Genomic DNA, 14107 nt, shown 5'->3' with positions numbered 1-14107 from the left:
AGCAACGCCTGTATGACAGAGGGGCTAGACTCAGGCAATTTTCACCGGGAGACAAAGTGCTTGTATTACTCCCTTCTTCTAGCTCAAAGTTGCTCGCCAAGGACCCTTTGTGGTCACATGGCGAGTCGGGGACGTTGACTATGAGGTTGCTCGGTCGGACAGGGGAGGGGCCACGCAGATTTATCACCTCAATCTCCTTAAAGAGTGGAGAGAGGTTGAAACTGCTTCTCTGGTAAGCCTGGTTAAGGAGAGAGATGAGTTGGGGCCGGAGGTGCCAAATTCCATCATCCCCGCCTCCCTCCCTTGTGATGACCATCTCACACAGGCCCAGAGAGCGGACGTTGTCGCGTTACAACAGCGGTTTGCAGATGTGTTCTCCCCCCTGCCCGGCTGAACATCTGTCATTGAGCATCATTTTGTAACGCAGCCTGGCGTGACGGTGCGTTCACGGCCCTACAGGCTTCCTGAGCATAAACGGCAAATCGTTCAGAGGGAATTGGCTGAAATGCTGAAAATGGGAGTGATAGAAGAGTCGCACAGCGCCTGGTGTAGCCCCATCGTTCTTGTGGTAAAGAAGGATGGGTCTATACGGTTCTGTGTCGACTATCGCAAGGTGAATGAAGTGTCACGCTTTGATGCTTATCCCATGCCCCGGGTCGACGAGCTCCTGGATCGGCTGGGCACGGCCCGTTTTTTCACGACACTGGATTTAACCAAGGGCTACTGGCAGATTCCCTTGTCTGCCGAGTCCAGGGAGAAAACGGCCTTCTCCACTCCGTACGGTTTGTACCAATTCGTTACGCTTCCGTTCGGCTTGTTTGGAGCCCCTGCCACCTTTCAGCGCCTCATGGACCGGGTGCTGCGTCCGCACGCTGCATATGCTGCTGCCTACCTGGATGACGTGATCATCCACAGCGACACCTGGGCGGAGCATGTGCAGTGGGTGGCCGCGGTCCTGGAGTCCCTGAGGAGGGCGGGGCTCACGGCCAACCCAAAGAAGTGTGCAGTTGGACGGAGGGAGGTACAGTATCTGGGGTACCACTTGGGGGGCGGGCAGGTGCGTCCACAGGTGGAGAAGACGGCGGCTATAGCATTCTGCCCGCGCCCCAAGACTAAAAAGGAGGTGAGACGGTTTCTGGGACTGGCAGGTTACTATCGCCGTTTTGTGCCAGGGTTTGCGCAGCTGACCAGCCCCTTGACCGATCTCACCCGAAAGGGTGCTCCGGATCTGGTTCAGTGGACGGGGCCGTGCCAGGCGGCGTTTGTGCAGGTGAAAAAGTCTCTCTGTGGGGAGCCGCTGCTTCACACTCCTAACTTTTCCCTCCCTTTTGTTCTGCAGACCGACGCCTCAAACAGGGGGCTGGGGGCCGTTTTGTCCCAGCAGGTAAGGGGGGCCGACCGTCCCGTTCTTTACATCAGCCGGAAGCTGGCAGAGCGTGAAAGACGGTACAGCACTGTGGAGAAGGAGTGCTTGGATATCCGGTGGGCGGTCGACTCCCTTCGCTATTACCTCCTGGGGCGCTCATTCACCCTCTGCTCGGACCACGCCCCGCTGCAGTGGGTCCACCGCATGAAGGATGCCAACGCCCGGATCACCTGATGGTATCTGGCTTTACAGCCCTTTAAGTTCAAGGTGGTCCATAGGCCGGGGGCGCAGATGGCGGTGGCCGATTTCCTCTCTCGCTTGCGGGGGGGGAGTGTAGGTACGGCCGGACGGCTCCCCGGCGGTGGGGGTGTGTGGCGGAGGTGTGGTCCCGGGCGCAGCTGCAGGGGAGGAGTGGTGCAGTGGGCTCAACGGGGCGGTGCTGGAGATGCCGGTGAGAACAGCTGATGGCGATTTGGACTGTTAATGGTTTCCTTCCCTTTTTATAGGGAGATGGAGAGGAGCGGAGGGAGACCTAGCCCCGTCAGAGCAGAATGAGCTCCAGGCCCTCACTATAGCACTCAAGAGGCGATTTGGGCAGTGGCACTCCACTGATCAGAGCAGGGAGCAGCTGACCAACTGGAGCCGTTGGCCGGGGGAGAGCCTGGGCACCTTTGCAGCGGATGTGTTGCTGTATGCTCGTCGTGGCTACCCGGAGTTCCCAGCAGCCAGTGAGGAGCTTAGCCTGCATGCTTTTCTGCAAGGACCTTTTCCAGAGTGACTTTTTCCAGAAACTCTCCGTGAGGCGCTCCATGAGGCTGAAAGGGCCGAGCTGGTGCTGGCCTCGCGGCCTAACCAGCAGGTGTCCCCCCCAAACTACACCCAACTCAGAGCCGCAGACTGCGACAGGGAGGAGGAAGTCACGAAGATATGCCAGCTGCAGCCCTCAGTGCCCTGAAGTTGTCCCTGTCGACCGACCGACCGCTGCTGCCGGTGCGATAAGCCTGGCCACGTGGCGCGCGACTACCTGGCGCCCGCCCCGAAGACCAGAACTATGTGGCCTCAGGGAAACGAGAGGGGGAATGGTGCAGTGCGGGGACCACCGCTCCAGCTTCCTGCCCCCCTCCAGGAATGATGCACGGTGGTGGGCCTAGTTGGGCACCTCAAGGGACTCTACCTGAGCTGCTGTGTTGAGGACCAGCCCTGCCGGGCCCTGGTGGGCACAGGGTCCATCATTTCCCTAATACGACCTGGTGTGCTCCCTGGAACATCCGGGCCGCTTGTGATGGGTTGATCGCCCACCGACACCCAGCTGATGACGGTGACGGGGGAGAGAACTGACATGCGAGGGAAGAAACCATTGCGGATCCGAGTGAAGGATCTGGAGCTGGTGCACGACTTCTGGCTTGCTGACATCCAAGACCAGTGCATCATCGGCTTTGATCTGCTGACCCGCTGGGGGGCCTGCGTTGACACCGCGAAGCTGGCTATCACTCTCACGGCGGTGGCTCTGAACCATCTCTACTCACCTCAGCCCCAGTCTCTAGGCCAGACAAACCTTCCCTCGACCGAGACAACCCAAGCTGCTGATGACCTGTGGCAGCACAGCAGCATCGGTCTCACCGTTGACCAGCGGCAGCACTTGAGGTGCCTCCTGGATGACAACGTGGACATCGTTGCCGCTAGTGAGGAAGAGTGCAGGCAGGTTCAGCGCACCATCGACATCGGTTCTGCTCAACCCTTCTGTCTGCGCCCACACCGGCTGCCCCCCTCTAACCGACAGGAGGAGCGGGCCCAGGAGGCCCTGGGCATAGCTACTGCTCAGGCTACAGCCAGCAGAGGGAGATGGCTCCCGTTGACCACGCAGCAGCTGAAGAGGGAACAGGAAGCTGATGCAACGTTGGTTCAGGTGGGGACCTGGCTGGAGGCGGCGCAACGCCAGGCTGGACGGGGGTGTCGGGACAGGGGCTCGAAGTGAAGGCCTACTACTCCCAGTACAACAATCTGGAGACCCACGACGGCTTCCTATACCGGAGATGGCGGGCCCCCGGACAGGGCAAGGATCTCCTGCAGCTGTTGGTGCCTCACTCGCTGCGGTCGCAGGTGCTCGAGCTTGTCCACGGCTCGGTGGGGGCCGGCCATTATGGGAATGCCAAAACTCTCCGCCGTCTCAGGGGACAGTTCTACTGACATAGTTGTTGACGGGATGTGGAACTTTTGTGCACTGCTGTGACACCTGCACGGCATGGAAGGGCGCCACTCAACGCCCCCCTGCAGCAGTATCTGGTGGGGGCCCCGAGGGAGACAGTGGGAGTGGACGTCCTAGGGCCTTTCCCCGTCACCGAGTCAGGGAACTAGCGCATGTTGGTGGCCATGGACTGCTACAGGAGGCAGAGGGAGTGGCCGTGAGTGTTTCATGACTACACCCGCCAGGTCCAGGCCAGTACCGGAGTACGACAGAAAAGAGCCTGCAATACCAGGTGCCGAGGGGGAGCTTTCGTGCCTGGCGACAAGGTTTGGGTGTAATGCCTGTTTCGCAAAAGATGAGTGTCCCCCAGGCTGTGCAGTCACTGGCAAGGGCCGGCGGAGGTTGTGGAGCGGCTAGCAGAAGTGATGTACCGATCCGCATGCCGGGCCCGGGGCGCATGGTGGTGTTGCACCAGGACAGACTCTCGCGATACTGACCACTCGCTCGAGCAGTCGCCGGGGCAGGGGATGCTGGTGGCACCCCATGTTCTGATCCGAGTGACTCTTCCCCTGCTGGTTGAGATCAGCCTGCGCACCGAAAGAAGACACATGGACATTTGCAGGACTTTTTGTTGGGTAATGGGGTTGTCGGGGACGACTGACTCCTTAGGTGGGGGCTATGTTGTGGGTCAGGGCTGTTTGGGGTTTTGTTTTGACAGCTATGTTCTGTTGTTATGTTGCCATGGTTACAGGTGACGCTCTCTCTCTCTCTCTCTGTGTGACTGTGTGTTTCTGGGTGGAGAGAGCGCCATTTTGCTTTGTTGTTGTTGTTGTTACGCCAGAGCTGCGCCGAGCGGTGGTGTTAGTGTTGTGTGTTCATCTGTTGAATGCGAATAAAGGGCTGTGCTCTCTCCCTTGCAGGAAGCAAGACAAAACGATACCTCTGTCTCCTCCTTGTCTGAGCTCGCCACAGTATTAACAGTTAGCCATCTCACACACTGCTCAAACTTTTTTTAATTCAGCAAATTTTGTTTTATTGTTAATATCATATCATATTTCGATATACTTAAATAAATCAAGATGTAGGCCTGTGTTCCTGAGTCAATGAACAGCTAATTCTTTTCTGAGATTTATACATTTTATTTATAGGTGCCTTTCAGACCCTCAAGGTCACTTTACAGTAACACGTAAACAATACCATAAAAAACATAAGAAAAATGTATATATAGCAAACATGGTAGCTAAAATTTAGACATAAACAGTCATAAAAGTATAAAAGCAAATATAAAAACTGAGTAAGGTAAAAAAAAAAGTGACCTTGAGGGTCTGAAAGGCGCCTATAAATAAAACGTGTTGTTATTATTATTATTATTATTATTATTATTATTATTATTATTATTATATCATTATTATTTATAGAATATAATGCGGGGGGAAAAACTGAATATAAAGTAGTTAGTACCTAAGTCTTAAACATATGCAGAAGTAGTATCTTTCAATTTAATATTGATGGAGAACATTTTTCTGCAGAATTATTCTTACTTTTGATACTTTGTATCATGGTCCTGGGTATGACCCAGTGTTTTGTGTTTGATTTTTACTTCTTGATTATTGTTAAAGAAGCTTGGAGTTTCTGTTTCTGTACCCTCCCTGTGTTTCACGTTTGGTTACTCTTTGTCTCTGTGCTTCACGTTCCCTCTGTCTCCCCGGTCAGTCATGTCTCTCTCAGTGTCAAGTCTGCTTCTCTGTATTATATTTCCTGTTTTACTTTGAAAGAAGACTGGCAAAGGTGAGTCATCCTAAAGCTCAGGCAAAGAATCAATCTCCTCTTGGTTCGGGGCAAGGTTTTTAGCATTGTCCTCCTCCGAAGACATAAGGCCGTGGACCAGTAACTCCAAGAAGAGCAAGCTAGATTTCGCAGTGGCCTGTCGCGCATGAAGATCTTCATCTTGTGCACCATCAAGTTTGGAATACCAGCAGCGTCTCTTAATCAGTTTCGTCAGTTTCAGAAAGGTGTTCAATAGGTGAGATTCCTTCTATAACATTGCGTGGTTACATGGCATCCCTGAGTGGTTCGTCAAAATATTCCAAACCCTCTACCTTTGATCCAGTTGCTGCGTCCGCACAGAGGATGGCTACACAGATTTCCTCACCATTGTGTGTGTTTGTGTGTGTGTGTTTGTGTGTACACGTGTACAAGACCAAGGTCACGAGGATTGGCACATGGCGGCACAGGATGCAGTCTTACAGCGCTTCTGGCTGATCCGGTCGACCCCAAAGATTGACCTGGCGAAGAAGATTCATCTGCTCAATTCCATCATTATACCCACTGTTATCTATGCATTTGAGATGTAGAAAACATCAGCCAAAAATGTTTTTTAAAAAAGGACTCAGTGAGGCACAGCAGCAATGTCTAAGATGGACCCTGCGGGTCTCTTACCGGGACCAGAAATCGACAGCCGGACTGCCACACGTCCCCTCCGTGACATTGTGTCTGAGCGGCGTATGCACTTTGGAGATCACATTTTATGCCATTTGCGCGGAAGACATCCGGAAGTCTTGCTGCTCAATGCGCCGAATGGCCAAATGTCTTGTGTGTGTTATTGGGAGGGTTGGGTTTGGGGGGCAGGGGGTGGGTCGTCTCTGCTTGCCTTTCTGTAAAAGTACACCACTATGTGTCAAATCTGTCTTATTTGTGTTATGTTATCTATCCATGTCTCTATGTTTGTATGTATGTATCAGAAGTTTCCAAAAAACAGCACTTCAACATTGTATCATTGCATTAGTTTAATTTTCACAGTTGAATGCATTTGTTTCCTCAGTACAAATCAGGGTATACCCCCCTTCTTCTCCAGCTTAATATCAGCAAACATCCATGTTTCATATGAACACACATCACATTACAGATCATTATTAGCATTAACACATGTCTACAACATGTCGTTAAAACTCTTTTCTTCACTCCTCTCCTTCCACATCAAGCCAAGGCTAGTTTTCCTAAAAAGCACCTCAAGGTGAACTTATGGTTAATCTTCCACAGCTTTGAAGAAATTTGAGCTGCAAAGCAAGCCTTTTTTTTCTTGTTGAATTGTCCAGTTTGATTGTGTTAACAAATCGATTGTGTCTAAATTCGTAAATTAAAGATTTTTCATGCAAAATTCCTGTTATTAAATGATTTAAGACATTCTTTAGTAAATTGTACTGACCTTAAAGATCAACCTCAGACTCAGATTTCTTTTTGGAAAACCAGCCCAGTTTGGTTCAAAATCCTAACTTGTCTAGTGCATAAAAAAAATAAATAAATAAAAAATAAAATCAGCTCCTGTCTATAATGAGGCATGATGTAAAATGATCACACACACTCAATCAATCACATCCCATAAAAACACAAAGGACCCAGTAATCACAGCCACCCGGGTCAAAGTGAAACTGAATCATCTGTTTCCAACTTTGCTCAAAACAGTTCAAAGTGTACTATTGACATAGTAAAACCTTACAGCTCATGATCATCAGGGTTTTAATGTCAAAGTTTTTCATTTACAACCAAAAATAGAGATTTTTTTTTCATTTGACAGCTACCTTTCTTTGGAGAATTGCAAATGTCATGGACCAAACATCTAAAACATGTAAAACCAGCCAAGCTGTATACAGTGATAATGACAACGATGTACTGACGTGCAAGAATGTTAAATTATTTGCTGGATGCTTGAAACACCCAAAGAAATCAGTAAATTTAAGGTCACACATCAGTTAGACTAATTGCAAGAATGTAAAGAATTAAAAAAAAAAACAACAACAACCGAAAAAAACCAATCAACTGACTTTGAAAACATAAAATTTATATTAAACTTTGCATGAGAAATTGTTTTCTTCCCAATAATTTGACTGCAAATTGTGTCCCAAAAGTCCTTGAGAAGATTTGGTAAACCATAATAAATTTGAAAACTAAAAGTAATAACAAAGGCAGGAAATGAAACTAAAGTAGATTTGTGAAAATGGTTGGCAGTTAAATTTGCACAATGGGTTCAAAGTCGACAACAGCAAAAACTAATAGATGCTGAAACGCATCAACACAAGTGAAACATCAAGTTTGGCTTCTTGTTGACGCGGGTGGCTGCAACAGTAGCAACAAAAAGGCTCTTCTTGGTTTGGTATGAAGTATAAAAAGGAAACAATTAAGACTACTGGGTTCATAGCAGGCATAGAAGGTCAAAGACCGAGCCGCTGACTGAGAGTTTGGCTGCCGCTGAAGGTCTTCATGAGTGTTCAATGTGAGAAGATATGTACGGCTAGCTTGTTAGCAACATTCTAAATACATCGTCGGTGCTACTGAATATAATACTGTCAGTGTTACCGTCAGCAGTTACTGAGTACATGACCGTGCCATTGTGATTTATAATACTGCAGGGCTGTAACAAAATGTCCAAACATTAAAACATATGACAGTAACTGGTGCTAATTTGGTGCTAATGATATAATGCCATTCAGAACACAATTAAATTGTTTTAATTCTGGGGCTTATTTTATTGTTTCACCTAAAAGAAAATGACCCCAACAATGTATCTGTCTGCAGCTATTGTTCTGCTGTACATCACAGGCCATTTAATTGTTTAAAGAAAACAGTCACGTATTCAAGGCTCTGCAAAAGTCCCTTTTCTAGACATTGAGGTGTTTAAGATTTTGAAACGTGAGTGTACCAGCAAGGTAAAGTGTGTTTTTTTTTACTGTTTTTTTGTGCAGCATGCATTGGTTATTATCACACCAATCATTGGGCCGGGTCTTCTTAAACTGTTGCATATGACATTTTCTTTTTTCAACTTCTTCATGTTGCTGGAATTTGTTGTAGGTATTAGTTTATGCATATTTATGATTGTATTATTTATTAAAAGCTTGTTCAGTGGTTCCTGTAATTGCCTAGGTACAGTCAGGTAGCTGTAACTTTTTAATGTGTGAGATAAATAATTTTCTGCCCTTCAAAACAGTTTGTGAGCTCGAAGTTATTTCATTAGTCCCACTCATGAACACTTCAAATGCCCCTGCCAAACTCTCAATGAGCAGCTCCAGCCTAAGGTCAAGGCCATGGAAAGGTTATGCTAAGCTCAAAGGTCACGGTAAGGTCATAACACTGCATTAGGTCAATGCATTTACCCAGATGACGATTGACACTTGGTTTCAAGTTTTAAAGAAAGATGCAAACAGACTCAGAACTTACAAACCTCATACATTCCAGTTTTTCCACAGGACTTCAAACATTATGTCGTGGAAATCAACTACCCACGCACACAAACACACTTTTTTGTCGTTGTCGTTTTTAAAAACAGGCATTCCTTCATTCTCACTGATGTATGATCAGTAATATCACAGACAGCATGATGGGTGTGTGGATGGAGCAATATGATTGGTGACACGTCACAGACGCATAACCACATGATGAAAGAGCTCTGTCAGTGTCCAGTCCTTCGTTGCTACCAAATCTATCAAGAACTTGACTTTAAGGTAAGAACTCTTACTTCACACCCTTCAGAAACTCCACTATTCTTTAAATTTAATAAGTATCTATTGAGAATGACAAAATGTTCCAATATCAATGTGGAAAATCATTTGTTTCATCCAAGAAACGCAGTCTCTTTGGGCAGCACAAGATTTTTTCAGGGTGCTGACACCACATGTCTACAATGAGACTTTTTTTCTTTTTCATCGTCGTAGTATTTGTTCAGGCTGCTACTGTTTCCCTACTTCACAACTGACTCACACAGACAAACAGACAACAACAGACAGAGTGATATTTACATTATTTACAACAGATTTTATCCTCTGTAAACTGCTGTGAACCGAGGAGAGGCAGTAAGCTCGGGGACTAGACTCAAAGGTGACCTTTATCTCAGTCATACTGCAGGTAGAAACTTTAAAAGGTTGTTGAAATTGTTTTTGAAAATGTGACATTTTGAAGTCCCTCAGTTCATTTCAGATACAGTGCGAAGCCTGGGGGAATAGGTAAAGGGCAGAAGGCGAGTGAGACGACAGGACGTGTCCTTCAGAGGAACAAAAGGAGTCTTTGTACATAAGGCTCATTGTTTTTTGGCTTTCAGTGTTCAGAAAGTGGCTTGAAAAAACCTTCACTGAAAAATTCCAACTGGAAACTATGCTTTTAATTTAACTATTTATCAAAACCTTTAACTGCTTAATTTTACTTAATTTGTTTAATGACATATTTTAAATATTTGCTAACAATTTGAAGTGCTGTAGTTTAATATTTATTTAAACCTAGCGTCCTATTTTAACAGTATATTTACTTTCTGTGCAGTACACAGTTATGTGAAAAAGAAACTAAGTGCACCGCATGATTTTTATCTTTTACAATCAATTTTAATCTTTCTCTGTATAACTTTATCACAGCTAAAGTTATCAGTCTCTCACACTGTCGTGCGGGAATTTTGGCTCACTCTTCTTTACAGCCGGAATCAAATGATTAGTTCATTACCAGGCCTCTGGAGAACTTTAAGATGTGTCAAGGAGGTGATTTAGTTATTAAAATCAGCTGTGTTGGATCAATGACACATCTAAAACCTGCAGGACACCGGCCCTTGAGGCCTGGAGTTGGACATCCCTGTCTTAGATCATCGAGGTTTATGTTTATGCACAGCTCTGTTAATGTCCTGTTAGAGGACCTCAATCAGGTAGAGGTCAGGAGTCATTGCAAGCCCTTGATTCTTTTGATTTTCCTGTTACATGACCCAATTTCAGCCAAGCGTTTGTTGTAAAAAAGATGGCCTCAAATTTTACTCTAGAATACTTTGATTACAGAGGAGTTCATGGTCAACTCAATGCACGCAAACCATACTTGTTCAGGCTTTTCTGGTTATACTATAAACCTCAATGTTTGTGTGTAAATTTTCATTTGTTTAATCTACACACAAACTTGGTGTACATGCATTAACGTAAGATTCCATACAGAATACACTCGCAAAATGTGAACTTTGGACAGAGAATTTTTTCTTTTTTTACAGTCTTTTTCCAGCTGATGAAGTATCCTATGTTTAGATTTGCCAGTATCTCGCAGTAGGAAAAGTCAATTTCCCAAAATCCAGACAAATTCTGAGTGCTTCAAAACCAAAGCAAACACAACGAGCCTTCATGTGTGGCTATCATAAATATCAAACTTCTAGGGACTTTAACTTGTAAGAGAAAGCAATTAACCAGCAGTGTAAACAGGCACAGTACTCAATCACCTCCCCAGTTTGCAGGTGCAAGTAGAAGAAATGAGAGACGTCCTTCGGGCCAGCAGAAGGAGGGCTGGAGGGCAAAGGCAGAAGAAATGCGACGTTTCCCGGAATAAATGGAAGACATCCTGGTTGCCTAGCAGCAGGGACTACAGAAACGATAACCTCTAAACCAGAGGGAGCATTTGAAAATGAGTCAGGTGTTCATATCTTAATGAAAGTGGTTGACGCCTTTTTACAGCCGTCCAATCAGTTTTTCCAGTGTCATTCAGATAAGAGGTAAGAGCCATTTACAAGAAATGGTAATACAGTCCAATCAGACTCTGGATCATAAAACAAGATGAGTTGAATAGCACCTTCATGGTGTCCCGACATCGATATAGTGTGCGTCCTTCAAGTAGCCGGGCATTGTGTCTCACAACAAAATGGGCATTTAATAGCATTCTAATAGAGCTCATCAGCAGCAGAGACGTGTCTTGTAAAAGTCTTCAGTAGTTTTAATGGCACAGACCAAAGGTGGGATGGTGTTCACAGGATAGACAAATAGTAGAGAAACTGGTTTGTGCAACAAACTCCCATTGTTGCAGACTTGTGCAGCTTCCAGTAGAAATAAAGAAGAAAAAACATACAAAAAAACCCCCAAACAGTACATCCATCCAACCAAGGGAAGCAAAATGACTCCAGAGTAAAAGTAAGGGAACACGACTGCTTCCAGCAAATCAAAATAGTGAACAACTGTTCTAGACACTAAACTAAGTTTGGGGACACTTACTTGGTTGGTTTGAGATGACACAGGTTGTATTCTAAATCATGTAAGAAGGGAAGTGTTGGGTTTTCACTTGATCTAAGGAAACTTATTATTTCCACTAACTTACATATTTGGTTTTCCAGATGGTATAGGATGGGCCACATTTGCTTGTTTTCCAGTCCTCCTCCTCCTTTCCTTTCTTCAGTCAATTTATAGAAAACAATCTGCATTCTTGACTGGACTTTTTGGATTCCACTTGGTGAATAAAGAATGTCTCCATGACCCGATAGGGGATATGTTCTAGACCTGAGAGAACCTGTTTGTTGGTGATATGTTTGGGGTAGATTAGAAAGAATGTATTTTGATGACGAAGATTAAACTGAACATACTTTAAATCACATTCAATTTACTTTTTTCGGTTCTTGGCCAGGGGAGCCAGAGAGACCATATTTAAGGAACTTGTTGGGTTTCCAGACTAATGTTTGCTTTCTAATTAGCAAAGTAAAGTTTGTAAAGTAAAGCAAAGTAAAGATTCAATCACATTTCTGATTAAAGAATGTATAGTATCGTGTTCGATTCAAGCAGATGACGGGTGACTGACGGGACTTGCTGACTTGCACAGGGAGAAATTGGATTAATTCCACATCACAAGAGAGGGAAATTGTTTTATACCTCACAACCAAAATGGGAATATTTGTGGAAGAAAACTGAACCAAATCATTTTGTTTCACAAAGCATGTCAAGTAGATTGAACTAGATTGGTTTTAAATGGTGGGACCTCTTTTCGGTCTTTAGAAGAATGAACATGTCCAAGAGAAAGAGGTGTAGAAACTTCTTCAAGTCCGATATGTTCTGTTCAGTTTCCTGAAGATGAAATTAAATAAAAGCCAAGAGGAAGTGATTGGTTTGGTTTTAAATGGAAATGAGAGAAAGCTAGAATTCAAAGCAGAGTTGTTGGCTTCTAGAAGTTAAAACTCATTTAACTAAGGTGACATGATGTCATGTAACAGGTTCTAGACCAGATTAAAGGGAACCGATCTGGTCTGGGAATTAATGAGACGTTCAGATATAAAGAAACTTTCTGGGTTTCCAGTGGACCAAACAAAGACTGTTCTGTTCTTCCATTCAATAAGGGGGATGTGTTTTAGACCAGAGGTGAGGGAACTTGCTTGGTTTCAAGTATTGGGGATTCTTCTGGTTCCTCTGGTTCCTCTGTTTCCAATGTGTCTCCACTGTTCTGCTCTTCAGCGCTGCTCACAGTGTTGGATTCTATAGGAGCCTCATCCTAGACAAACACACCATATTTTACTATGAAAATGAAAATAAGCATTGAGTATCGATGACCACCAAGTTAATAATTACTGTATTATTGCAGTATTGATGAGATTACATGTCTGAGTGCCCTTACCGTCACCCAGGGGTGCGACAGGACCTCCTCGGCAGTGAAACGGGCATCCACATTCACTTGCAGCATCTGACTTATCAGCATCTGAGGACCAGATCATGCAACAGTTACCAGTCTGCAGTACACCGTACCAATGTGCTGCTTACTAGGTCACACTGCTGTATTTCATGCTATGTGCCTTTGCTTTATATGGTTTCTCTTTTCACTTTGTCCTGCTGAATAGCCTCTAATTTTGAGATGGTTAAAATTCAGTTTTGTGCTTCCTAAACCCACTAAATAAGAGATCAAACCACTGAAACTTCATAAAAACTGGAAAAACATTAACTCAAAAACCATCTTAGCAAAATGCAGGGCTTTAGTCAATGGTGAAGCCACAAGATAATCATGTTTGTTCTTGAGCTGATGTCGGATACCAAACAATGTATTTACTGTTTGCAAACTTCATGAATGGTACCTTTGCTGGAAGACTGATGGTGTCCCAGTCTGGAGACGGAAACTCCAGCTTCCCTCTGAGGATCTGATCAAACAGCTCCTCCTGAATATTATTCTCACTGAGGAAGAGCAAGAATCAGGAAAAGCTGTTTATTAACGTAACCAAAATGATGGTAGGTCACATGATACCAAAGCAATACAAAAGACAAGACTGCGTTAATACAACAAATGAAACAATTAACACATGCACGACTGGATAAACAACAACTTTATGCTAACTCACCTTCTGAAAGGAGGAAATCCACACAGCAGGATGTAGGTGATCACGCCTGCCGCCCAGATGTCCACCTTTAGACCATAACTGCACACATACACAAACAAAACAGTGTAATATAAGAGACGGTCAACTATAAATAAACGTTTATAAGAAAAGGTAAGAAGTTTTTTTCTTTACAAGCAAAAAATAAAAGAAATATATATTAATACATTTCTGACTTAAGTTATACTACATGTTGTAAACAATATTTTTTTTTATAGCAACAGGATACAAAGCAATTATTCTGGAGGTCAATTTTTTTCAAAGACTTATTACATTAACTGTCACTAAATTTAAATATTTATATTTATTTAACATTCATATATATTTTAATAAAGTGAAATTTTGGTCTTTTCATTTGAATAATTCTTTTAAATTGAAGTTTTTTCATTCATTTAATTCATTCATTATCCATTTAAAATTAAAGCTTTAGAAT

The 14107-nt window shown here is 44.6% G+C and overlaps 1 protein-coding gene across 1 annotated transcript in view; it reads right to left on the bottom strand.

The window, feature by feature from the left end:
- Positions 1-6329: 6329 nt before the first annotated feature.
- LOC147334851 (serine/threonine-protein kinase DCLK2-like) overlaps positions 6330-14107 on the bottom strand; it is a 28440-nt gene continuing 20662 nt past the window's right edge. Inside the window, exons 13-16 of the mRNA XM_086286870.1 lie at positions 13639-13716; positions 13378-13474; positions 12927-13007; positions 6330-12803 (exon numbers count right to left, since the gene is read on the bottom strand). Coding sequence (XP_086142996.1) covers positions 12663-12803; positions 12927-13007; positions 13378-13474; positions 13639-13716 — 397 coding nt within the window. The 3' untranslated portion in view covers positions 6330-12662. The remainder of the gene's footprint in view (positions 12804-12926; positions 13008-13377; positions 13475-13638; positions 13717-14107) is intronic.

Source organism: Aulonocara sp. 'chitande type north' Nkhata Bay, linkage group LG3 (genome assembly GCF_057382095.1).
Source record: "Aulonocara sp. 'chitande type north' Nkhata Bay isolate Kocher_YH1m ecotype deep benthic linkage group LG3, A_spYH_male_GT1.1, whole genome shotgun sequence".
NCBI lineage: Eukaryota > Metazoa > Chordata > Actinopteri > Cichliformes > Cichlidae > Aulonocara > Aulonocara sp. 'chitande type north' Nkhata Bay.
Note: the sequence above shows the minus strand (reverse complement) of the source record. Positions and strands in the feature narration are given on the sequence as shown.